Below are 26,268 nucleotides of genomic sequence, written 5' to 3'. Positions count from 1 at the left end.
TCCCTCCACTGTTGGCCTTCATCCAGCAAACACAGGGGAGCCCACAAGATGCCCAGCTGACTGTCCAGTGTTGCTGCCTTTCGTTGACACCAGTCCCTGGCCTTTGTTTGTACCTGCCCCATGTAGGTTGTACACATTGGGGGGCAGGGAAGACAAAGGAAGGACGTGAGATGGGGCTTTTTGTTTTGACTGACTTGTTAACTAGTCCCAGCTGAGAGGACTGGGATATATTTGCCCTTTGTAAGAGGTGAGCTTTCAAAGAGGAGGGGACCGTGGCATGCTGATCTGGCTCATGTCCAGGGATGGGGACCTGGAATGCTACGTTCGATCTTTTCAGGAGAGCCCCAGTAAGGCAGGAAGCAGCAAGTATTCTGCCTTGTTGACCAGTCGGATGGGGGGGGTGTTTCAGAGTTGGAAGTGTGGGTGCTGCTCACTTGAGGGCTACTGGACTTGCCCCTCAATGCAGAGGACACCAGGGCAAGGCTTTCAGAGGGGAGGGATGGGAAGAGAGCCATTGTGTGCATCTTTATCACGTTATTTTTAGTTGCGTTATGTAAGTCGTTCTTTACTATGTCATGGGTGTGGGGGGTTCTTGCATTTAATTCCAGTGTGACAGCCCAGCAATTCAAACAAGCTGTTCCTCTGGCAAGGAAGATAAAAGGATTTGTAATTTCTCATAATAAAAGAGGCCTTTTGGGAGGCCCCTCAGAGAATGTCTCACATCTAGAGCTAGTCTTGTATCAGAGCTTTCCTGTCCCCACATTTCTGCTGCTTCTGTGTGTGCCTTATGCTCAGGAAGTTTGAGCATGGAGAGCGGCTCCCCTGATCCCCAGCTGGAAGCATCCAGTGATTCTTCTCATCTTCACTTTAAGAGAAGGATTTACCAAATCATAGCTGCCTACGGCTTTTCCCACTTTAAGAACCTGCAAGTGGCAGCTGAGTTCCTGGAATAGTTCTTGGCATTTTTGCTTCACTAAATATGCCCTAAGGAGGTCAGCTAATCCCAGAGTAGGACCCTCCTTCCCAGCAGCAGGCCTGCTGAGCACTTTCAGGGTGTGTGGCCATCGCAGGCCTTCCTTGTGCCATACATTTCCTTTGATTTGGTTTTCTAAACTGTTCATTTGTTTCCGTGCTTCACTGTGCAAGCATCGGGCAATGGCAGGAATGTACCAAGGTCACTGTGGGGTTACAGTTTCATCCCATTTTATGTTATTGTCCTTGGGCACCTTGAACCCGCTGTTTGCAAACCAGATTTCCGAGAGGTGTCAATGGTTCACTTGTGTCTGCTGCAGAGATGCAGCCTCACTTTCCATGTGCACGGGAAACAAACTAGAAAACAAGGGTGAGAAACCTCCTGGAATAGTCTCCCAGAGGATCTGGTGGGAGTCCTGTCCTATGAGACATTCAGAACTAGAGAGTAGAAAGCACTGGAGAACACAGAGTAAGGAACAATCCTGGACTGACCCCAAGAAGATAGACCAGATAGAATCTCATGTCAATATTCTCTGTATTATTCCTGGAAAGATACTGGAACAAATTATTAAACAATCAGTTGGAAGCACCTGGAGGATAAAGGGTTAAGGAATAGCCAGCATGGATTTGTCAAGAAAAAGCCATGGCAAACCAACCTAATTTCCTTCTTTGACCGGGTTACTGGCTTAGTGGATGGGGGGAAGCAGTAGATGTGATGTGGCTTTTGACACAGTCCCACATAACATTCAATATTTTCATCAATGACTTGGATAATGGAGTGGCGAGTATATTTATAACATTTGCAGATGACACCAATCTGGGAGGGGTTGCAAGCACCTAGGAGGACAAGATTAGAATTCAAAATGACCTTGAGAAATTGAAAAATTAGTCTGAAATTAACAAATTGAAGTTCAATACAGACAAGTGCAAAGTACTTCACTTAGGAAGGAAACATCAAATGCACAAATACAAAATGAGAAATAACTGGCTAGGTCATACCACAGTGAAAAGGATCTGGGAGTTATAGTAGATCACAAATTTAATACAAGACAGTGATGAGATGCAGCTGTGAAAAAGGCGAATATTCTGGGGTGTTTTAATGGGAGTGGTGTTTGTACAACATAAGAGATAACTGGCACTGGCGAGGCCTCAGCTGGAGTACTGGGTCCAGCTCTGGGCTTCACACTTTAGGAAAGATGTGGCTAATTTAGAGAATGCCGAGGAGAGCGACAAAAATGATCAAAGGTTTAGAAAAGCTAGTCTATGAGGAAAGATTAAAAAACCGGCCTTGTTTTGTCTTGAGAAAAGAAGACTTGGGGGGGCGGATCTGATAAGTCTTCAAATATGTTCAGGGCTGTTATAAAGAGGATGATGATCAACGGTTCTCCGTGTCCACTGAAGGAAGGACAAGAAGTAATGGGGCTTAATCTGCAGCCAGGCAGATTTAGTTTGAATATTAGGAAAAACTTTCTCACTATGAGGGTAATTAAGTTCTAGACTAGGCCTCCAAGGGAGGTTGTGGAATCCCCATCAGTTAAGAGCAGCTTGGACAAACCCCAGTCAGGGATGGACTTCGCGAGACCCCTTCCAGCCCCACATTTCTGTGATTCTAGAACAAGCCCAACATTAGTAAAGTTATACCAACAGCTTTGAAATAGTCGTGGTTAGAAGCATCTCACAGGGGAGTCCTACTCTAGTCTCCATTATCCCCTTTGGATCTCTGACTTTCATATTCAGCTTCCTGCAGAATTCCTAATATGAATCTGGGCTCCCCACTCTCCACATTCCTCTCATGGGAACCCCAGTTCTCTTTCTGTCTGAGGGTGTTTTCTATCCGAGAGGGAATGTATCCACTCACAGCACATTAACATCCGCCTCCCACTGCCGCTGGGGTGGAGCGAAGTTACTGTAGCAACACCGTGTTATGTAATCCACCCAGTGTGACTGCAGGTGTGTGTGTGAGTGTGCGAGAGAGCTACTTTAGAAGTTCCATTAGGGTTTTTTTTAATGATTACACTCTGGTGTCATGCTAGCACTCCTAGGCAGGTCACGCGCTCGCTCATTGCAACACAGTCACTGACAAAAGAGCTATTCAATGGCTTGAACAAGCACAACCAAGTGACAGAGAACCTGGACCCTAGGTGCCTGCAAAGTTACAGCCAAGCAGTGAGGTTGGCTGGGCCTCACTGTTGAGGGGAGGAGCTGCTGGGGGAAAGGAGACGGAAAGAACCAGGTCTGAGGCTGCATTTGAACAGCTGGTAAAGCTTCCAGGCAGTGAGATGTAGCCAGCTGTGGAATTGTTCTCCCTCAGGAGGGCCGGCACATTCAATGAAAGGCGACACATTTAAAAGCTAGAAAAGGAAATACATGTACACAACTCATAATTAACCAGTGGAACTCACTGCCACAGGATAACATCAAGGCCAAGTGCTCAGCCAGATTTCCAAAAGGAATAAGACATTGATCTGGGTGATGAGAACATACACAATAGATCAGATTGAAGAAAACAGGGATATAAACCCTCTGCCTTAGCGCATGAGCCAGTCATTAACTGATGGGGGCTAGAATGAAACAGGTAATTCCACAACTGCCCACTCTTCGGTTCTTTGCACCTTTCTCTCAAGCAGCTGATGCTGGCCACTGGTTAGAGACAGGAAACTGGGCTAGATGGGTCGCTGGTCTGGTCAAGTAATTCTGTGTTCCCATTGCTTGGCACATTTCAAATAAGACAGGACAATAAATGCCACTTGTCCAGGGAATAAGGCTGTATTTACAGGTGGATGGACTAGATCTAACAGGCCTCTTCTGTCATTAATTTCCATGATTATATGACACCCAGTCGCCATATGGGAGAGGCAGACACACGTTCACTCACTCTGTAGATTTTAGGCTCTTAGAGGCTCTCCCTTTAAAATCCCATCTTCGCTCTGACAGCGGCAGGTAGTCTAAAATTCATACTCAATCATCCCTCTTTGGCATGTACTGAAATGAGAGGATACTCAAGAAAACAAGATTTCAGGTTAGTCTCATTAAGCCCCTCCAAATGATGTGGTATAAGGCAGAAATGTACCTGCAAGTGTCGGCTTGTTAAATGAGATTACCAGGAAATTTGCATGGTGCATCTCTCACACAGATGGCTTCCCCACTAGGGTCCTAATACACTGCCTGCTGTGTGCACTGCCTGGATTTGCTGCTAAGAATCATTTATTTTTAAAAGAATTTTAACATGATTTTCTGAAATCTGATGGGTCACTTTCGAGACCGTCCCACTGGGCTAGAGCGAAGGCAGAGGAGCGACCTGCTTTTTCTTGTGGATTTTCTTTCGGCACAGGGGGCATTTTATCTTGCAGCTCAGTTCTGAGTGGAAGCAAAACCCTGTTCCCTGTGGCAAGCTGGTATTGTAGATGGTCCTTATGGCCAGTAACTGGTTTGGTCTCTGGATTTCATGAGTTTACAGCAAAGGTTTTTTTCTCCCCTGGGGCTTTTTGTTTGAAAACGTGAAAAGGATGTTAGATTTTTTTGTTTGTCTCTTTCTGAGGGCATCGGCAGGGAACAGCAATGGGAGGGTCACGCCAGGCAAAAATTCTCACCCCTGTCCAAACTGTCAAGAAGTCTCGTTCTTGCACTTTCACAGAAACCCAGATCAGTTACCGCATCCATCGACCCTTTTTTGGTTAATTTGTCACATTAGTGGAATGATCACTCACCGTACAGGCACCCAAGGGTTAAACCAAACTGCTGATCCAAACTGGAAGCAAAAGCTTTCCCCCAGATACTGTAACCACCCTGGGACAGCCATTGGATGTACGTAGTAGTGTAGAATATAAGTCAGGCGGGGGCTCCTGAGTGTCTGAAATACACAAGCCATTGAAATAAACAGAGGAAACTTGTCTATTTAAAGCTTTTTTGTGTGCTTTACTGAGCTGTACTGAAGTACAGAAATACGAACTCCATAAACACATCTAGTGCACAGAGCCCTGTGCTTGGGTGCTGTTTTAATTCTTGTTTAGAGGATTTGGCTATTGTTCATTTGTTGAGGTCATTAGAAACTATTAAAGATCTAATGTTATTGGGGCCCTTTCAGTTTACAGACTTTCCTGAACTTCTAATGTTTCATAGCTGTCACCCAAGTGCCGTCTTAAAGAACAATGGGATGTGGAGAAAGATCAGACAGGGTATGTTCAAGGGGAGCCGCACTGGCTTCTGGAGGTTATTCCCACGGCTGCATTGTTGAAATAAGAGGAGGTCAGAAATAGCAGCTATGATTTATTATTGTTGTTGTTCATTCCTGCCCACGTGCTGGGCACTGTACGAACCACAGGGAGACACGGTCCCTGCCCTGGACAGCTTCCACACTAAGAGAGATGAATGGACCCAGAGCATAGAGGAAAGAGGAATGACAAACAAGGCAAGTGGGCAGGTGGCAGCTGCCAGCATCCTGCTAATGCAAAGCGTTAATCACACATACATAAATAATGTGTGTGTGTGTGTATGTGAGAACACACACACAGAGTCTAAAAGCTGCACTCTAGCTCAGTTACAGCTTTGAGGCAGGAATCACGGGGGCAGGTCTCCGGCCTGTGCTATGCAGGAGGTCAGAGATGATCACAGTGGTCCCTTCTGGCCTTAAAAATCTATGAATCACTAAGCACCTAGCAACCCACAGCCATCTCCTAACAGAGGAATAACAAGCCCCAGGGCTTATCCCAGCCCAAGTGAGGAGCGAGCACCAACTAGTCACAGCCCCGTCCCTGCTCAGACCAGCAGCCCGAGGTGCACACAGCACTTCAAGGGCCCCACTCTGTGGGTGGAAAAGCTGCAACGGCCGAGTCACAATGAGGACAGGTCCCATCCCGCAGCTCCAAGGCCACAGACCAAACAGCTGGCTGCCAAGGGAAGGACCCACGAGCGTTCATCCTTCAGAGGCCCCCGCAGCACTACCTGGAATCACCCAACCACCAGCGTAAGAGAAACCCTGTTTGGATCACAACCAGCCATCAGGCTAGGAGCCCAGGCCAAGGAAGAGGATTTTACGACTGAGAGCGGCTCTACGCGTACAGTGCTGCAGCTGCCCTGCTGCAGCATGTCGTGGGGACGCTTCGTATGCCCCCGGCAGAGCTGCTGCGGTCAGCGTGGGGACTCCACTTCCCGGAGAGGCGGGAGCCGCCCTCCCAGTGACACAGTCCTGCGTACACCGGCAGCGTGAGGGCTGTTGAACTGCATCGCTCAAGGGTGTGGAAGCAATGCCCTTCAGCTGACATACGTTGGTAGTGTAGACAAAGCCTTAACGGCTGTGATTTGAATGGCCCCAGTAATCTCTCACCCAAAGTGAGCGACTTAACCTGCTGCAGGGCACAGCCTGTCGTCCCTTAGGTGCGTGCTAGGCAGCCCATTGACGCCAACGCGACGGGCCATGAGTCTGCCCCAAAGCCCACCGAAGTCACTGGTTTTAATCAGCTCTGGCTCGAGCCCTGCATGGGCAAAGTTAAGCGCCTGCAAAGACGTTTGCAGGATTGGGGCCCATCAGTTACTCCAATGGAAGGGACTCGTGCTGTACGGAGGTGGGCCTGGACCAGTCGGCTCATCAGGGAATAACGAACAACGATTTACTTCAGTGTCTTTGGAGTAATACAAGCAGAAACGTTAGCAATCAGCTATAAAGCTGTTCTCTTGGCAGTTGGCAGCTCTCGCATAGAGATGAAGGTACCATGGTGATGAACACACACAAACGTCTGGAGAGACACCCAGCTATAGATAGTTGAGGCAGGAGAAAACCAGTATGAAGGGGCACTGTTTGAAAGTCCTCAAAATCAAAGCGTTGAGGGTTGGGGTTTTCCCATGCACCCCTGTGCGGGCGCAGACATGCCATGGCTTTGCAATCGTCATGTGCCGCAAAGCCACTTGGGCGCTACCGAAAATCACACCCCTACAATAGTTTTCCCAAACATTTAAATTAGCCACAAACTTTCTGAAAAGGATTTACCTGGTGTCACGCCGAGTCTCTAACGTCCAGCATTTCCCAGCAGCGACACACATTTCCTCTGCTTTAGTTTGCATCGAATGAGGCATCTGCTGGGGCAAGGTATGCTGGCGGGGACCAGCCCAGCTCATCAAACGGAGAGTCTGACGCAGTGATGCTAACGACATAGGCAGTGTCGCTGAATACTTTTACTCACTCACCTACGCCAGTGTGTTATTGTGTCGGGCTGGGGGAGGAGGGGCTCCAGGGCACTAGGCGCTGCACAAATGGGTGGTAAGAAGAGAGCCCTGGTGGCAGAGAGCTTGCCGCCCTGCCTTGTGACACAACACAAAGAGGTGGATAAAAGAGCAGGGGCAAAGAGGAGCAGGTTTCTTCTGCCCTGGCCTTTTCCTCTGAAATACAAAGGGCCAGCAGAGGCTGGGCAGGAAGCTCGAGCTGTGCTGGAAGCTGGGGCCAGTATCAGTTTCCACCCCTGACCTCCAATGCATCTTCCCCAGGGACGAAAGGAATAGTAGTAGTTCTGGAAAGTCAACCCTAGCCCTGCGTGGGGTGTGCTATTAAAACCCCCTGGGGGTGGGGTGCCTGCGTCACACACAGGTGGCTAACCTGTGCAGCCCACTGGATGTTCTTTTCTCTTTTCCCTGGGGTGCAGGGTGGGGAGTGCGGGAGGGAGTTTCAGTTCTAGGGGTTGGAAAGGTCTGTATGGTTTTGTCAATTGAAGAGGAAACACGTATGGGTATTTTTAAAAAATATAACACAACCTGTAACACACCTAGAGCAAGGGACAGGCAAACTCCGCCCTCCTGAAGGGGATGCGAGGCCTGCTCCAATGCGTCATAAACCCCTATGCTGCTAGAGATGCTCCCTTCTCTCAACCAGGAGGTACGTCTGTAGCTGATTACAATGAAGTCCTGGTAGCTACAGAGCTGCGTGGGAGGGGAGGACCGGGGTGGCAGGGAGCGGGTTTCAGGGTGGTTAGAAGACGAGAGCAGGCACAGAGTAGAATACTGTAGAGACCAGCAGCCTCACCTCTTCAGAGGCCTTCTTGGAACCATGGACTGGGCACCTGCAAACTGCAATAAACCTGCCACCAACATGCCTTGCGGACGGTCCTTTCCTGTCAGCCTTGCTTTAAAGAACAGGTTCTCTGAGCCCCTCCTGCTCAGAACCTTGGTTTGTCCCGGCAATCACACTCGATTCTCTTCGTCATCCTCCGGGTTAATTTCACTGCCAGCTCAGCCGTTGGCTTTGCTCAGGGACAGCTCCTCTGCCCTGCAGTCAGGTAGCACATCAAACTGGGGGTGGGGGGGCCTCCTGGGTGAAAAGCAACGTCCCCCCCAAACGCCTAGTGGTGGGGAATGCTGGGAGTATGGAAGAGAGGGAGTGGGTGGGAGGACTGGATGGAGTGAGGACAAAGCAACTATGAATAAAGAGAAGGTAATTGGGGCTGGGGGTCTGGGAAGAGGGAGGGGAGACAGATGGACGGATAGGAATTCATTGTAGGAGGATGCAGGGAAGGCAATGAAAGGGACAGAGAGCTGGGCGGATATGGATGTGCTGGAAAACAAGACAGATGTTCTGTCAGTATCACATTCTACTGACCCCACAGGGCCCTTGGAAGAAAAGCAAATAAATGCTCAAGAGCCAAGAGCGAAACTTACCTTTTGCCTCAATGGTGGCACTTGGGTCTGGGGTAACCCACTGAGCAACAGCTGCGACTTGTGACGCTTTCAGTGAGCCAGGGAGGAAGCTGAGGTCAAGGGGGAGACACACAACAGGATCCTTGCTCCAGATGCTTGCTGCCGGGACTGTCAGCTCCTTGGTGTGGCGCCCAGGGAGATGAAAGGCTAATCCTAGGCCAGTAATGCTGAACTACAAACAGCTAGGAGCTCCCAGGGGAAGTTTTAGGAAGCAGGAATAGTTTGTGTGATTTGCATAACTGGGATGCTGGGACGTGTGCATCACATTTTTAAACAGAGGGGTGCACAGGGCTAGTTGGACGGCACCTCTGACACTGAGAGCAGCCGCAGGGTCACAACGTGTACATTATGGATTCGTTAAGGGCCCAGCGCTGCTGCCCTTGCACATGCTCCTCAGCTGTTAAGTCCCCTGATTTCACTGGGGCTGCTCACAAAGAGAGGTCACACTCAGCGAGTGCAAAGCTGGCGGACTTGGGAACTTCGCTAAGCAAAGCAGAGATGGGCTGTCACTTCCTCCCTACATCTCCCAGGCTTTCCCAGCCCAGGGGAGAGTCATTTACAAACAACAGCGGTGAGACAGCTGCCGCACTTCAGTATAGACACTGCAGGGACAGGAGGGGCTCTCCCGTCGCTGTAGTTAATCCACCTCCCCGGAATTCTTCCATCAGCCTAGCACTGTCCATATCGGGGCGTAACTATGTCCTGGGAGGAGGGATTTTTCACTACCCTGAGGGACATGGCTGGGTCAACTTTGATTTTTAGCCTAGACCTGCCTAAGGTTGCCCTAAATTGGGACGTTGTCACCTACAGATTTTAAAGGCGTGGCCATGCCATTTTGATTCTCTCCTGCTTGTTGCCTCCTCTCCTCAATGCTGGGCTACTGCACATCATGGCTCACCTCACTCAGCCCTGGGCAGCCTGCTGTGATGGCCAGAAGGGAGCTGTCTGCTGAAGGGCAGCACATGGCAGACACCTGTAGGCAACACTGATCTCTTCCTGAAAGGAAGCCAGGATCAGTCCGTGCAGCAGGGCAGGAAATCGCTGTAAAGCTTGGAGGAGCCATAATGCATATCCATGGTGGCACGTGAGCTTGGGGAACCCCCAACTCCAGTTCAATGCTGGGCGAGTGGGCTAGGAGTGGGAGAGATTGGCCAAGCAGAGGCACATGGGGATAGTGATAAGTTTGTGAGGCTCCAGCCGGATTAGAAATCTGGGAGGAAATTGACCTGAGCTTCCCTGCGAAGTCCCAGGGCAGCGGAATGGCAACTCTGGTACTTCTGATCTGTCACTAAATGTACCGCTCCAGCCACCTGCCAGGCTCCATGTAGCACGGGCGTCGTCCACACTGCAAAAGGTCACCGAGACCCAGTCCCACAGCCTGCTAACAGAGCGGCTCTGCTCTCAGCTCTGCTCTCTATGGGAAACGGCACGGATCTTTCCCACCAGCTGAGCTAGCAAGACTCGCTAGTGAGACAAGACCACGTAAAACACTCAGCGCCCCCCAAGGTGGGTTTGCCCGGGTTTCTCAGCAGGGGGCACTGCAGCTTGGGCTTGGGGCTGCCACTAACGCTTCTGCGCAGCTGATTAACCCTGCCTGGCCGTATTCAGCCTCCAGGTCATTTGGGGTGATAGGAGCACCCCCCTCTTCTCCCACCTGCACATCCCAGCTTGGCGCTGCTTCCCTCCTCCTCCAGAGCCCGAGTGCTCCGGCCATTGCAGCTGGGGGAGTATCTGACCAGCTACAGCCTTTCCTCCAGCCCGGGGTTGCGGGGGAAGGGGTCTGATTCTCCTCCCCAACACATCACACGAAGGGAATGTTGTGTCACGATCACTATGGCAAACCCTCAAAATGTGCTAGGGGAGCCCAGCTGAGCCTTCCTCAGCCATGGAGGAGTGCCTCTGCCCAAGGGGAGGGTCTTGCAAGTCAGCTGCATAGCCCAGTGGTTAGAGCAGAGGGTCTAAAAGCCAGAGCTCCTGGGTTCTGTGTCTGACTCTCATGGGGCTGCGGGATCACGGACAAGTTACTTCCCTCTCTCTGTGCCTGGATTTTTCCCCATCTTTACTATGCTACCTACCCTAATCAATGCTTGGACAGTGATTTTGAAGGGCAGGGTATTGTTATGAAGATGGTAGAAAGGAAAGTGGGGGAACCCCCAAAACATAAGCTGTACATTTCCTGACTCAGTGTTCACAGGGGAGGGTAGAAGGCCCTCAGCTCCCAGCAACAGAGAGATGCAGAGCCAGCGGTTCCAAGGCGCCAGCTGGCAGCATATGCACCATGAAGGCAGGGGTCCATCGCCTAGGTGCAAACACTGGGAAGCTGCGTGCTTCACCCCCAGAGATAAACACGCCTAGATCCAGCGGGAGATTAAAGGCCTCAGACTTCAATGGAGTCACTGATTTTTATCTGACCACTTCCACTGTAGGCACATCAGAAAACATCTGGACAAGTGGGGGGTCTGTGACCTCTTCAGCCTTTGTCAGAGCTAAGCCCTTCTTCCTTTCCAGCCCGCCCCAAAATCCAGCTGTGTTGGCATAGAAACGACAGCGGGCCCGGCCTGGCATCATCACAGCAGTTACACAACTCAATTAAATATAGACTAAAAGGGCTGCAGTGATTTCAAAAGAAGAGGGTGTTCAGGCCACGAGGGAGCGTGTATGAAGAAAGTGTCTCCCCCACATGAGGCACCGGCTTCCGGGCAACTCCCAGAAGATCAAGAGGAGGGGAGGGGATTATCTCATGAGTTTTTAAAAAAAGCCCAATGTACAGAGCCAAGGGCTGTTCAGAGGCACCGGTACCTCGTGGACAACTCTGAATAACGTTCTATTTAAAAGGCAATGCTGCTTGCATAACGTCTGCTGTAATTCCCTCTCCCCCTCACCAAAATTATTCCCAGGAACAAGATCTGTACAACCGCAGAATTCACCTGCTCCCTGAGACCCAGCATTGGGCGAGCTCCGTGGAGCGAAGACAGACTCTGAAGCCAGGAAGGAATGGGGGGTAGCAAAGGCCCCTGCGGAACAAAGACGGTCTCTCCAGCAACTACAGGACAGGAAAGTGGCACTGTCTCCCAGCAGACCCGCGCCATCCCTGACTTCTGCACGAGGTCAGATCTTTCCATTTCAAAAACAAGTCACGTTAAATGCTCTGCTGATTGGCACATTAGAAATACCACAGAGACACATGTCTAATGGCGCTGACAGAAATGTCAAATCATGAGTCTCTGTAAATGTTAAGAGGCTGCAAGGGAGACAAGATGGGTCAGGTAAGATCAGTTATTAGACCCACCTCTGTTGGGGAAAGAGACAAGCTTTCAAACTACACAGAGCCCATCACAGGTTACGGGGTTGCAAGTCACTCCCACCGTCCTCTTGCCTTGTGATGGGCATCTTTAAAACCACAGTCTTTTGGTCGTCACAAACCTTTGCACTAACTCTGCTGTACAGCGTCCCGAGTGGGAAAGACTCATCAAACATCCCGTGCAGTGAAGCTGCCAGGGCTGTGGTGCAGGGGAGGGGAACAGCACGGGGAGTGGGGAAGTCTCTGGGGATGCTTTGTGTGGGTGCTAGAGACAGAGGGAGCAGCATGAGGCTGCTTGGTTGAACAGGGATTTCATTAGTGACAAGCACTGGTTCTTCAATGAATTTCTTTGAGGAGGGAAGATGCTTGAATGAAATATCCGGCCAAGTAAAATCCAGCAGGAATGGATCCAAATCCATATCGCCCACTATTGCACGGCTGGACAAATAGTCACAGGAAAAGCCATTCCAGCTGGGGGTCAAGAGCAGCCAGGGCCTCTGGGTGTTTGATCCTCTTGGGCAGAGAAAGGCAGAAGCCAGGGCAGAGCACTGCACATGATGCCCTGGGCCAGGGCCCAGCTGGAGGAGGCACCTAGGATCCCCCAGCCCCAGCCTCTTGGTTCAGTCAGTGCAGTGGGTGCAACTCCCAAACCACCCCAGACAGGGAGGAGAATCGCATCGAGCCCGATGTGCTGCATCCCATTAGCCCAGTCCACCGTGCCCCAGTGTGTGGTTTGTGCTGTGCTCTCTATCCCTCCAAGGGGCGGGGGTGTAGGGCATGTGCCTGGTTTTAGAGACACCGCATTACAAGGCAATGAACATCTGTTCAAAGCAGTGGAGCTGCTACTGGCTACAACCTTCTTCACTGTTTCAGGAACACCAGTGAGGGAGGCCCAGGAAAATCCTCTGAGCAAGTGGCCAAGTAGGAAACGTGATAACCACGCTGCAGTCCAGCCAGGCCCCACCCAGCCCCACTGCTATTAACGAAAGTCTGAACTAACCTGGCAGCTCACCCTTCCAGCAGCCCAAGCTGCAGGGCTTGGCCCATTTGTTTCTTAGCTTGTTAATTCTTATCGAGGGCCCCTTACAAAGAGCTCGTTTTCATGGCAAAACTGGAACCATGGAAGAGGGAACTTTCACCCCACACCCATTCAGCCATGTTGGAATCACCTCAGTTGCAGACCAGGCACCTCCACGCACCTCTCCGCCTTCACCAGACTCCGACTCACCTAGGGACATGGGAGGCTGTTTTACTCTTAGAGCAGCTCTCAGCCCAGCGCCTCCCCTCTGGCTTTAGATACCCTACAGGAGGTGAAGACAGGCACAGCTGGCTGAAGCAACAGGTTTACACCAGATTTGCCCTTCTCAGCCTTCATTCTAGCTGCCAGTAGCCGCTACGGTTTAGTATACACAGATCCCCACATCCACACGCTCCCAGCTCTCTCTCCCCCTATTTTACCTGGCTGCAGTTTGCACCCAAGCCACAGAGCAGTCTTGGCAATGTTACTGTAATTTGTTAACAAAAATTCTGCTCCTAAGATCCACCCAGCTGGGGTTACTCTATGCTACAGGAGTGCAGATTCTGGCCATTCCTTTCCCAGCTCTCCCCCGGGAAGAGGGTTGTGTGGGAGATGGAAAGCCCCCCTCAGTCACTCAAAACACATTTATCATGACAATCTGATCACAGAAGCTGAACTGGTGACACCATTAGAAAGGCTTTATTGTTATAACACACCACAGAGGCCACACACCCCTCCTGGCTTTTCCTCTCAAGGAAACATGCTGCACAATCTGTTGGGTACAGGGATTAAAACAGGAAACGGCTGGCAGTTCAGTAAGTGGTCATTTCACTGCCTTGATGAATGCAGCATGCTGCATTAACCCCTTCAGTGCTAACCCAACTGCCTGTCTGCGATCTGAACCCAAAAAAGGGTGATGAGCAAGAGACCGCAGCAGACAGCAGAACATTTATGTCCCTGCCTGCCACTTCAGGACACCTGACACTTCAGGAGTGCGAATCCCCCTAAGCCTGGCTGGCACTGCCTTTGTTCGCAGACATTCACGAAAGCCCAGAGTCAGAGCAGAAGCATGTTTCCATCTCTCCTCTGACACGGTGATAAGCAATACCTCGGCCTGACTGTGTGCTCACAGTACTGAAGGGGCAAAGCACTGCACCCGTAGGAAAGGCCTTGCGCTCTTCTCCATTGCCACGGTGCAGCAGCTACTCCGATTTGCCAGAATGAGCCAGCGAGGGTGAAATCAGAGAGCCAACAGAGGGCACGAGTGGGGGATTAAATGGTACATACAGAACGTGTTCTTCAAAAGAAAGGTTAAACACCTGAGCCTGTGAGGACAGAGCTCCCTCTGGTGGAGAACGTGCATATTGCAGCGACAAGGTGCGTGAGGGTCTTTTAGTGCAGTAGGTCTCAACCTGTGCTCTGCGGACCCCTTGGGGGGCCATGGCAACGTCTAAGGGGTCTGCAAAAGACAGACTGAAAACTGACTGAACAGAATTTAACTATACATACAGACAATAGACTGCCAAAGGGGTCTGCACCTCCATTCAAAAATTTTAGGGGTCCCCAAATGAAAAAAGGGAACCACTGTTTTATTGGACCAGCTTCTGGTGGTGAGAGAGACTCTTTCAAGCTTACACTGAGCTCTTCCTCAGGTCTGGGAAAGGTTCTCCGAGTATCACAGCTAAATGTCAAGTGGAACAGATAACTGCTTATGCTAAACCTATTGTAAGAGACCATTCAAAGTGACCTGGCCTGTTAACACCTTTGCTGTAATAGGAATGGTCTCTCACAACATGTGTTAACTGCTTATGCTAAACCATCTCTTCCACCTTGGACTTAGCTGTGACACTCTGAGCACCGCTCTCAGACCTTAAGAAGAGCACTGTCTGGCTCAAAACCATCTCTCTCACCACCAGAAATTGGTCCAGTAAGAGATTCCCATACCCATCTTGTCTCTCTCATATCCTGGGACCAACACGATGACAACAACCCTGAAAACATGCATACTGCATGACATTCAAAGGCTTGAACTGGCAGCAAAAAGGTCTATTTTTAAAATAAATGGGGCGGGTGGGGGAATAAAGAGCTGACTCACCCACTTTAGCTCTTGCCTGTCAAAGCCGGGCTTAAGGGCCAGTTCCATGGTGGCCCCAAAGAGGACTAAGATGACACACACACAGACAGAAAGGGGAACATTTTAGCCCTGATCAGTTGGTTCCAGAAAGATCGAGGTTAAATGACACTGAACAGCAGTGCCACTTTCACCACGAAAAGCAGAGTCCCCTGGAGGGCTCCAGCTGCTGTGAGGGTGCTGCGAGATCCCTCACCAATTTGTGCCTTGGCTTTGCTGGAAAACACAAATAGGGATCCACTACTAAAAGCCTGGAAATATCAAGTTCCAAGGGGCCTGCCACCTTGAGGACTCTTCCATCTCTTGCAGGAGTGAGACAGCTCAAAGCCCAGCCCCTGGAGTTCCACACACCCCGAATCAGGGAAAACAGGATTTTAAAGGAGTACTTTTGTTGTTGACCCTTTGCTACTGGGAAGCGGCACAGCCCCTGGAAATATTTATTGTCTAGCACCAAGCCGCATATTCCCCCAGAAGCATTCACCTAGCAGCACCCAAAGGGCTCTCTAGCTATCTTCCATCTCAGTGCCCCATTGCAGAGAGGGTCAATTGAAGGGTGTGTCTTCAAGAAAGGGACAGCATGCCAAGCACTGTTGGCTGGCAGGCAGGCATTGCTCAGGCTGACAAGCCAAGGTTGCAGACATCCAGCAGAGCAAACTGGTTTCCAAGGACAGATAAACCCAGATGCAAGCTACCAGCCCAGGGACAAAGTTTCTGTGAACACAAGGTCAGCTCAGGACCAAGAGTAAGCACCATTCAGGCTTTGCAACCTGAGCCTCATGTTTCTGTCTGATTCATCAGCCACCCCGTCCTGTATCCTTCCGCACCATGGGGAAGTGCAGAGCTGTCCTCTGCAGCTCAGTGAAATCACACATTTCACTTCTGTTTCCAAAGGTGGAACATTAAAGTACACAGGATCTTTGTGGTGATAATTTAAGAAACCACACACTTCGTTCCCATGTATAGAATCAATCACCTGTTTGTACCCGCTCACACTTTCCACACACCCCGACACACATACGTGACACAGAATGGGGAGTGCTGATAACTGAAAGCAGAAGCCATTTCAATCGATCTGCACGTTTCAAAGATGAGTCCACCTCTGCTGGGGACAAGAGCAGTCAGGGGACAGCTTTTGAGCAGTATCTTAAGCCAGCGAGTCCCTATTCTAGTTTTAAGAGGCTCATCAGATTCCTAGAACGTATGTTCTGCTCAATGACACCTAGCACCAGAGGTTTTCACAAACAAATGAGCAACGGTGTGAGATCTGAACAGGACACATTCGGACACATGGCCTGGCAGAAGACTTGGCCTTTTCCATCTCACTGCAGAGCAACTTTTCTCTCACAAGTGCTGCTGCGGCCTACTGTAAATTAGGCCAATTGCCCTGTCGCAAACACAGAGATCCCAGCTCAGAAGAGCGCTGGCCTCCCACGTAAGCAAGTTTTAAAATGAGATGCAATGGGAGGATGTTCTCTGCTGGCAGCCCCACCACACCCACTTTTGTGCCGGACCCAATGTCATAACAGCTTCGCCGTACCTCACTCAAGGGTGCTTGAGCAGCAAGAGATTTGAAGCAGTAAAACTTGTTTCCTCGCCCCTAAAGGCTTCTCCTTCAGCATGAGAGGCTGTTGCTACCCACAACGTCACTGCCTGCAGGAGGTCAGAAGTGATGCCTGGGCTCAACTTGGCTGCATGCTGCCCATACCCTTAGAGCGAGCTCTCAGATCCCAGTGCCAAGCCAGACAGTCTGATTTAGACAGTGGAGCCCCAGCCAGAGGAGGAAGATCAGAGGGACACAGGATCACAGCCAGAGGGAAGGTCTGATGGGTTCCTAGCAGTGCAGTGTAACATAGGGACTACGAAAACCATTTTTAACACTCCAGTGTTCCCAGACCAGCACAGGGGCTTCTAACAGATCAGTGATGGCAGCACTGGTTGCACAGGCAGATTTGCAATTGAAAGCAGCCTGTAGAAAGCATTTGGCTTTGGAAGTTTTAAAGTCACTGTTTAATCCAGAGACAGCGCAGCTGAGTGAGTTTAAATTACAAAAAGAAAGCACTAGAAAATAATCTTGATACAAGAGCGATAATCTGCTGAGATTCCCTGCCCTGTGCAGGAAACCTCACTCCAGCACATTCGCCCAGCGCAGCTGGGATGCTACTGTGGTGTTTCCTGTCCCCAGGGCATGCTGGGATTCCAAACTGTCCATGATGGAAGTTATTTGGGGTTATCCCCAGGAGTGGAATTAAGATGCTGCCACCAGTTCTGGCTTGGCCCTGATCTTGACAGGTGATGCTTCTGTGGAAGAAAGAGAAACTCAGTTCAGAATAAGAGAAAATAGAGAGTCAAGTCCTGTGAGAGAAACAGGACTCGTCTCTCATTTCTCTGCAAGGCAAGGAGCATTCCAGCAGCACCTGGGAAATCTACTGAACGATACAGCAAGAGTAATTCTATTTATCCAGCATCTCCCTCTGCCCCACATGCTGCTCAAGCAGTTAAAATACAATCTTAACAAGTAACAGCTACAATCTAGACACCTGAGAAGGAAAGACCAGTGCACTGCATCATACAACGTAAGGTCAAAGCAAGCAGTTTCCTGCAGGGGCACTGGCTAGACAAGATCTCCCTCATCTCTGTGTTATGACAGCCTGCATCCTCACAGGGACTGAGCGGGCCCTCTACAAGCAGAGCTCACGAGAAGGTGTGGCCAGCCTGCTATCGATTGACAGCATGGACTGACTGACTCCTGTTCACTGTCCAGTTGTCATAGCCAAAACCAGACCTCCTGCGGCTTTTACTGCTCCTGGTTCCTACAATCAGGAGGCTGGATTCCTCTTTTACAGCGAGTCTCTCAACGCTCTAAAAGAAAAGGAGTACTTGTGGCACCTTAGAGACTAACCAATTTATTATTTATTATTTATTAATAATTTATTATCAAATAAATTGGTTAGTCTCTAAGGTGCCACAAGTACTCCTTTTCTTTTTGCGAATACAGACTAACACAGCTGTTACTCTGAAACCTCTCAACGCTCTGTTATCCGTGGGAGACTCAGCTCCACAAACCCAGCGCGAGTCCAGCCCATTCACCCCCAGTGCAGGGTTCCCTTGAAGCAAGGGCAGAGCCCCATTTCTCTGGGGCTGGATTTTAACTCCTTCCTCCCCAAAGCCAGGCTAAGGCCCAGGAGTGTCACAGTTCACCTACCCTTGCATTCTGGCCTATTTTTGGCTCATCAGCTGTGTGTGCTATCTACACAACCCCTACAGTGCAGTGTCCTGCACTGGATCAGGGGTGAGCCAGCACACGGGCCCCTTCTGGAGGCAAGAACCATCACCATGCCCCTTGGGTCCTAGCGTTCTGAGAGACGCGGTGCTCATGAGACAGCGATGGGCCTAGTTTATGACCCTAAAAAGAGAAGCAATTGGATAGGCACTGGATCCCCCCTAGCAGCAGCACCCTGCGATAGCAGCCAAGCTGGGAGGGATCCCAGCCGTTTCTGGTATTACAGAATCCCAAGCCTGACCCACATTCTGGGAGAGAAACGCAATAAGTTCTCTAGGGGTGAGCTTAGCACGCTAACAAGTGTTATGCATTGCTGCTGGGCCAGGAAGCCTCCCTGCAGGTGAGAAACGTCACTTGGGATGCCCTGGTTTAACAGAGGGTAGGAGTGCAAGACCACTACGCAGATTACGAGACACAGTGGCTGAACAACATGAGAGGCTGGACTGAGACTGAGCCATGGGGGTGCTGAAGGTCCAGGGTAAGCTGCATTTGTCAGAAGAAGCTTGCACAGCCCAAGCCCACACTGCACCAGGCACCGTTCAGCCGCTCACATTCAGAAACGCTACATTCACCGCAAACAAGAAGGGTCCCAAGTTGCCGTTAGACCCCCGAGAAGACTCAGGAGAAGCAGAAGTCGTACGATCAAATAAACAGACTCTACCTGGGATCTTTTCTGGGAGTGGCTCAGCGGGAACTTCAGGGAGCTCGAGCTGTTCCTGCAAGCACATTAAACATGTCACGTCTCACTCACCCCACATGCCACTGTGTTAGCACAGAGCTCCTTTCAGGCTTCTGCACTGAGCTGGTTTGGAAACTATACGAACAGGTGCTTCTGCATGCAAAAAGGCATCTTCCCCCAGATCTGCAGGAGATGCCGCTGCTTCGAGTTGCTAGTTTTAGTGCTGTCCAGTGAACCAGGGCATGGCCTGGCTTTGTAAACTGATGTTTATTATGAGCCCAGATTAGCCATGAGCTTCCCCCTGGCAGGGCCAGCTGCAGAGTCCCACCACCACAACCCCACTGGATTGAAGGTTTCCGGTGGTAAAACCAGACAACCTCAAGACTGGAGTTTGGAGCAGCCATACACTCCATGAAGGGTGGAGGGGTCGAGAACAGAAGTGAAAGTGAGACAGCGAACCCAGTCTGGAACAGTCAAGGTCTTAGTCAAGTAAAATGGGACAGTCATCCAGTGAAGGCAGTGCCCCAATCCACAAGACTACTGTCTGTAATAACAGTGTAAACAAAAACAATCCTTAAAAACATTCCAAGTGGTCTAAGTGTCTCCCAAGTACACAGCATCTGCCTGGCTTCTCAGATGACCCATAGAACAAACACATACAGCTATAATTAGGCTATCCAGCAGAATTAAATCAACTACCATCTCTACAGGGGAAACAACCCCTTCCCTGATGAAAGATTACCACTTGGAAATGTGAGGTAAAAGTAATTACTAGAGCATGAAATTAAGGCTTACCTGAGTAATGGCATTTAATTCTTCTAAAATGGCATCTTCATCTTCTTCCGTGAAGCTGCCAGCTAGCATTGCATCGATTTGCTGTGCAGGAGAGAGACGGATGTGCCAATGAACACCACAGCATGACAGCTCTGCTGCTTACAGCACCACACACACACACACACAACAGTGCATGTGATAAGGGGACCCCACACCACAGACAGTTATTGCTCTGGCTTTTTGCTGCGGGAGGCCTAAATTCAAACCCTAATTTGGTCACCTATGAAATGAGTTTTGGTAGATCTCAGCTTAGCTGGCAGCCTGGAGCATAGTCCACATCACAAAAACACTGCATGATTGGTCATCTCTGCTCAGGACCGCATATGTGCTCTATACGTACCCTTTGATATTCCACAGCATCTTGGGTTTCATCTATTATTCTTTCCACTTCTTCTATTGACATGACCTGGGAGGAGAAAGCCAAAATCCGCATATAAGGGCTGCAGAACAGATGTGAAAACCCACAACTCTGCCTCACCCAGAGCTCTCTGGGTCACCCTTACCTCATGCATTTTATTCAGACATTCATTGCCAATTTTCAGGCCTTCAATCACCTTCATTTCAATCTGGGTGAATTCAATATCCTGGACCTAGAGTAAGAACATGAGTCACAGCTGAGTCAAGAGCAGTCAGAGCCCCATCAATGGGCAGTACAGAAACAGACTGGAAGGCTCAGGCAGCTGGAATATGGAGCCTTTTACTTAGCGGTTATTGGTCCAAATCTGCCCCATGTCAGTAATAATGAGAAGCAGTAGCCACCTGATTGCTGTTCCAGCGCCCATGCACAATGAATGCCTTCGCTCAGGTGGCTGCATCGAGACCACCACTGAAGTGGGCAGTAGCTGGCTCCCTTGTTGGCAGTCTTAAGCAGAGGCCTAAGGCTAAACTGGCCCTGAAGCTGAACTCCACCCACATCTAGAAATGGTTTCTCTAAAACGGAGGGGAGGCTTCCACTGCTGCACTCGACCAAGGCTTTACATACTGATGAGACACAGGGTTAAGGCCCAGTCTACATTACAAACTGGACCTAGTTCATAACTAGGTTAGGAGATAATCATGGTGTAGCCAGTCCTATGAAATGTTTGTACTACCAGCCGAGCATTAAGTGCCATTCGTGTTCACGCAGTTAGCTGTAATTACACACAGGCAAAAGGGACATGCATCCTAAACAGCTGCGCAAAATAAGCCATTCCCTGGGATTCATTGATTCTTGCATACCATGCGTTCCAGGTTGCTGATTTGGTTTTCTGTTTTATCTAGCAGCTGCTCTTGGTAGCGCTTCTTCTTTAGCAATAACTTGGCTTTTCTGAATGAATAAAAGAGCAGAAAGAAAACTCAAACAAGTGAGCCTAAAAAGATCACAACAATGCTACATTACAGTTTTTATGAGGTGTTCTTCTAAAATGTACACGTCAAGTGCAATGGTGGAACAACTCCCATCAGCAAGACGGTGATAAAAAGAGGCAGATGAGTCAAACATTTACAGTCAAGAGATTTCTTTTAAGAACAGATTAAGCCAGTAACCAATAGATAGTTCTGAACTGTGGGAATTCCATAGCATTAGACTGGGGAGAAAACCTAATGGTGAATTAGAATTAATGGTTAGCCATCTGCAGAGCCAAAAAACATAACTAAATATGGTGTAAAGTTTCCAGCATTTACTCAAATTGTTGCGTGCTCTGACGTCCATGTCTTTCACTAATGGGGAAGAGCACTGTGCAGCTTACAGAGGGTTAACATGGGTCACGCCAAATCTGTATCTAGACAACAAGAATGTAGCGGTCTTCAAGTGTGCAGCTCAGCAGCGGTGCTCGCTGTCAGCCGGTCACTCTCCAGTACTGAGATGGGCTTCCAGGAGCAGACACTAACAAACAATGGATGACCTCTTCTGGGTTATGGGCAGCCTTGGGGCCAGACCACATGAGGCCAATGCTTATTTGGGCCTGGAGTAGGTAAGGAAACCCCCTCAAACAGATTAACAGGAATTTATACGTGACCACAGATCTTTTCAGGGGAGGGGTGGATAGAAAGTATTAGTTATTGATCAGGACTGAAGGCAACAGCCAGGCCTGCTGGGCCCTTCCCATCCCATGACAACTTTAGCTTCTTCACAAGGCTTCTGCTGGGACAGACTGCTTTTCACTTTCACTCCAAAAAAACATTTTAATGCCAAAGATTTACCAAATCCAAGGCAGGAAACACTGGAGAGAAAGCGAGTGGCAGGAGCAGATGGTGCCCAGCTGGCAGACCAGCGACAGCCACAGTGGGAGAAAGGCACAGGGGAAAGGGCTGGGGGTCTGAGCAATGGAAGGACAGAAAAAACAGCATTTCAGGTCACCACTGGAAGCCATGCAGACCTCTCCAAATGTATTTTGCCCTGGAGAATGTCTCTTTGGTTTGTTATTATGCCTAATGATACGGGACCAACAAATTCCAGACAGTGCCACCATGGGAAGAGTATCAGCTCTGTTAGGGAGTGTTCAGTGATCAGTTAGACTTGTACTTTGTGCATAGCTATGTTATTATTAAGCATGCAGATTTACTAAGCATTTCTGGGAATTCTAACACACTTGAGGGCTGGGAGGAAGCATCGTAAGATGTGAGCCTAATGGCCAACGGACTAATCAGAAAAGCACAATGCACAGAGAAAAGCACAGAGAAGCGCGTATTGCTATTCTAACGTACAACTCAAAAGGACATTGTTAACTAAACAGCACATTAGATTGGGTTGCACACTCTTTGGGAGATTACCACCCGCCTCCCCAACTGGGCTCTGATCCTGACTGTAGCCTTTGAATGATATCACAACACATACAATTATATATATAAAAATAAATAAATAAAATATGCATGCTACATGCCAGTTCCTTTACCAGTTATCCATAATACCTCTGATCATTAACAGTGAAAGGATTCTCAAAAACTATTCTCAAGTCACTAATTGTGCTCTAAGAAGAAAAGGAGACTTGTGGCACCTTAGAGACTAACCAATTTATTTGAGCATAAGCTTTCGTGAACTACAGCTCACTTCATCGGATGCTGTAGCTCACGAAAGCTGACGCTCAAAAAAATTTGTTAGTCTCTAAGGTGCCACAAGTCCTCCTTTTCTTTTTGCGAATACAGACTAACACAGCTGCTACTCTGAAACCTGTAATTGTGCTCTGTTTATTTTTAGCATTTCTCCCAGCTTGGACAAAGAAAATAATTAAGATAGTTTTGCTTTCAGGGTCTTAGTACTGCAATTTATGGGTTTCAAAAACTGCAGAGGACTGTTTATTTGTATTATAGTAGCAACCAGAGAACTCAGGTCAAGGCCCCATTGAGCTACGCACTATCAAAATATCATTTCCACTGGATTTTTTTTTAATTGTGTTCATATTTCTACTGACGTCAGCTTTTATAAAAGATTGTCTTTATAAAATTTAAATCTAAAGGGCAAATTTAAGGTGACAATATCAGTTTAAACTGGGTGATAGCTCTCTGCAGTGACTTGGCACTGTTGATATGGATATGGAAGTTAGGAAGTTCTAATTGGGACCAAAATCCAAAGGCACCAATTTCTTCTGTCCGGAGTACAGATTCTGCTCTCCAAAGTCTGCTTGGAATTCTCTCCACAGGCAGATGAACCCAGATAAGTGTTGTGGCTTTATAATTAAACACAAGCTGAGCCATGCTTCCCAAATTGATTTTTTGCATAAATTGGAGGATTTAAGCCAAAGAATTAATTTTGTAATCTTGTCAGTAAAATAAAAAGCTTTGTTTCTTAAAGGACAGAGAGATTGCCATGAAATCTATTCCAGCCCATGTTTTGGTTAAGAATTTTCCTCTGCAGAGCACGCCAGCAGTAAAGCTCAGTGAAAAGAGGTATTTCTGATCAGGGATGCCCAATTTTGCCCAACCCTGGACTGTGTTGTTAACATGTCTGGAGTGTGCAGAACCCATGTAATTTGTAGATAAAGGAACCCACTACTGCAACCCATGGGAACTACAGGTCCTAGCAGGGACTGGTGCACCCAAGAAGCACCCACACAAATCAAATTATAGCATTAGCAGATGGCAGCTGTATATTGAAGAATATGACCACAGTCTAGTTTTTCAAACCCTCATTGAAAGACTCAGGCAAAGGCCTTCCAAGCTCAGCACACAGGTTCACTCTGAATCCTACTTTTTAACCTTACTCCTTCTACAGAAAGAAGCCCTACGTACGTATCCCCTGAACTCATTTACATCCTGTTTCAATAACATTTCCTGCTAACTTTACTCCAGATGTTTGAAACAACACAGATCCTTTTGTATTGCAAGGACGCTGTCTTCTCTGCCATCTCCGGCCTTCATTCTGCCACTGATCAGAAGCTGCAGGACCTCACTTACTCTTTCTTGCCATTTCTCAGCAGCTGCCGGGCGACAGCTCTCTCTCGTTCCAGATTCAGAGTTATCCGTTTCTGATACTGCTTCAGTTTATCCCGCTGCTGTTTCAGTTGCTAATGGAGAAGAGGAATAAAAACAGTTAAAAGACAAGCCATGGAAGCTTAACTGTACAACTGCTGTTTAACAGTCCGGGTCAGGCACACCTGCCATCCATTCCATCTGTCCAGATAGGTCCTGATTTTCTAATCACTTCAGTGGCTAGTTCCTAGAAGACAACAGCATAGCAAGCAGCTAAAGTGGTTACATGCCAAAAGTTAACCCTCAAACTGTTGTCTCCTCCTTGCTTTGGGATGTCACGCTCCTCAAAAAGAAAAATGCTCGCATCAGCGGCTCCCAAGACAGAAACACCTACAGAGCTTTGGGGGGGTTTTTACCCCCTTGGCAGCCGTCGGAAACAACTTTCTTCTGGAATTTTACAAAAAGTAAGTGCTACAGGGACGTCCCAGGACAGCCAGACAGATGCACGGATGTCCTCAGTGTGACCTGGAAGAGTTTCCCGGAGAGGTACATACTGTACATGTGGCAGGGAAAACAGAAAAGAGCAGCTATACACATGCATTTAATAGTCCCTGAAGGACTCAGGACCCAGCATACAATGCACCATCTTGATCCAAGCAGAACGAGGTGTGGGTGGATAAAGACGGAGAATCACACCTAACCTTGGTGATCATACGCCAATGCTAAGGCCCTGACTGTGCAATTAACTGTGTGGGTGTGCCCGGCCTGGCGCCCCACCGCAGACCCCGGGGGGGGGGGGTATTTGCAGGCTGGGGGCCTGGGCCGGCGCCCCCCCGGAGGGGGTGTATGGGGGGGACCCCGCCTGGTGCCCCCGCAGGGGGGTGTATTGGGGGTCCAGCATCCCCCAGGGGGTGTATTTGGGGGGCCCGGCTCGGGGTGAGTGTATCGGGGCGGCCCGGCCTGGCACCCCCCAGGGAGGGTGTACGGGGGGGGGCCCGGCGCCCCCCCCGGGGGCTGTATTTGGTGGGGGGGGCGGCCCGGCGCCCCCCCCCGGGGGCTGTATTTGGTGGGGGGGAGCCGGCCCGGCGCCCCCCCCCGGGGGCTGCATTTGGTGGGGGGGGCCGGCCCGGCGCCCCCCCCCGGGGGCTGTATTTGGTGGGGGGGAGCCGGCCCGGCGCCCCCCCCCGGGGGCTGCATTTGGTGGGGGGGAGCCGGCCCGGCGCCCCCCCCCGGGGGCTGCATTTGGTGGGGGGGAGCCGGCCCGGCGCCCCCCCCCGGGGGCTGCATTTGGTGGGGGGGAGCCGGCCCGGCGCCCCCCCCCGGGGGCTGCATTTGGTGGGGGGGAGCCGGCCCGGCGCCCCCCCCCGGGGGCTGTATTTGGTGGGGGGGGCGGCCCGGCGCCCCCCCCCGGGGGCTGTATTTGGTGGGGGGGAGCCGGCCCGGCGCCCCCCCCCGGGGGCTGCATTTGGTGGGGGGGGCCGGCCCGGCGCCCCCCCCCGGGGGCCGTATTGGGGGGGGGCCCGGGGGCCCAGGCTGGTCGCTGCAGCCGCGGGCCCGAAGCGGAGACAAGCGGCGCCACTTCGGCCCCGGCCCAGCGCAGGGACCCGCCGCGGCCAGGCACCGCCCCGGGCGGCGGGAAGCGCGAGCCGGCCCCTCACCAGCACGGCCCTGTCCTGCTCCGTGACCCGGCTCCGCCGCTTGCGGCCCAGCAGGTTCCCCATGGCCCGGGCGGCCGCTCCCCGGCTACGGCGGCCGCGCAGGGCCCGGCCCGGCTAAAAGCGAAAGGCGGGGGGGAGGGGCTGCCGGGCAGAGCGCGGGAGCGGGCCGGAGAGAGGCGGGATGGGGGGGGGAGTGTCCGTCCCGGGGGGTCTGTAGAGAGGAGAGGGGCAGAGGAGGGATGGGGTGTCCCGGGGGGGCTGTAGAGAGGAGAGGGGCAGAGGAGGGATGGGGTGTCCCTGGGGGGCTGTAGAGAGGAGAGGGGCAGGGG

General features: G+C 50.4%; 1 protein-coding gene across 1 annotated transcript; it reads right to left on the bottom strand.

Moving 5' to 3' along the window:
* Positions 1 to 17,080: 17,080 nt before the first annotated feature.
* Positions 17,081 to 26,061, bottom strand: CHMP6 (charged multivesicular body protein 6). Its single transcript, XM_073310527.1, has 8 exons — positions 25,940 to 26,061; positions 24,267 to 24,376; positions 21,114 to 21,201; positions 20,399 to 20,485; positions 20,236 to 20,301; positions 19,857 to 19,937; positions 19,044 to 19,098; positions 17,081 to 17,400 (listed from the first exon to the last, which is right to left on the bottom strand). The coding sequence occupies exons 1-8, from the start codon at positions 26,000 to 26,002 to the stop codon at positions 17,348 to 17,350; spliced, it is 603 nt and encodes a 200-aa protein (XP_073166628.1). The 5' UTR covers positions 26,003 to 26,061; the 3' UTR covers positions 17,081 to 17,347.
* Between the last annotated feature and the right edge of the window lie 207 nt (positions 26,062 to 26,268).

Source organism: Lepidochelys kempii, chromosome 14, assembly GCF_965140265.1.
Source record: "Lepidochelys kempii isolate rLepKem1 chromosome 14, rLepKem1.hap2, whole genome shotgun sequence".
Lineage (NCBI taxonomy): Eukaryota > Metazoa > Chordata > Testudines > Cheloniidae > Lepidochelys > Lepidochelys kempii.
Note: the sequence above shows the minus strand (reverse complement) of the source record. Positions and strands in the feature narration are given on the sequence as shown.

Bases quoted from the DNA above. Each gene is read 5' to 3' on its own strand.
- CHMP6 (XM_073310527.1), bottom strand. From the start codon at position 26,002: ATGGGGAACCTGCTGGGCCGCAAGCGGCGGAGCCGGGTCACGGAGCAG. The intron at 21,202-24,266 runs GTAAGTGAGGTC...TTATTCATTCAG, and splicing joins CTGAGAAATGGCAAGAAAGA to AAAAGCCAAGTTATTGCTAA. The intron at 19,938-20,235 runs GTACGTATAGAG...TCTCCTGCACAG, and splicing joins ATGCTGTGGAATATCAAAGG to CAAATCGATGCAATGCTAGC.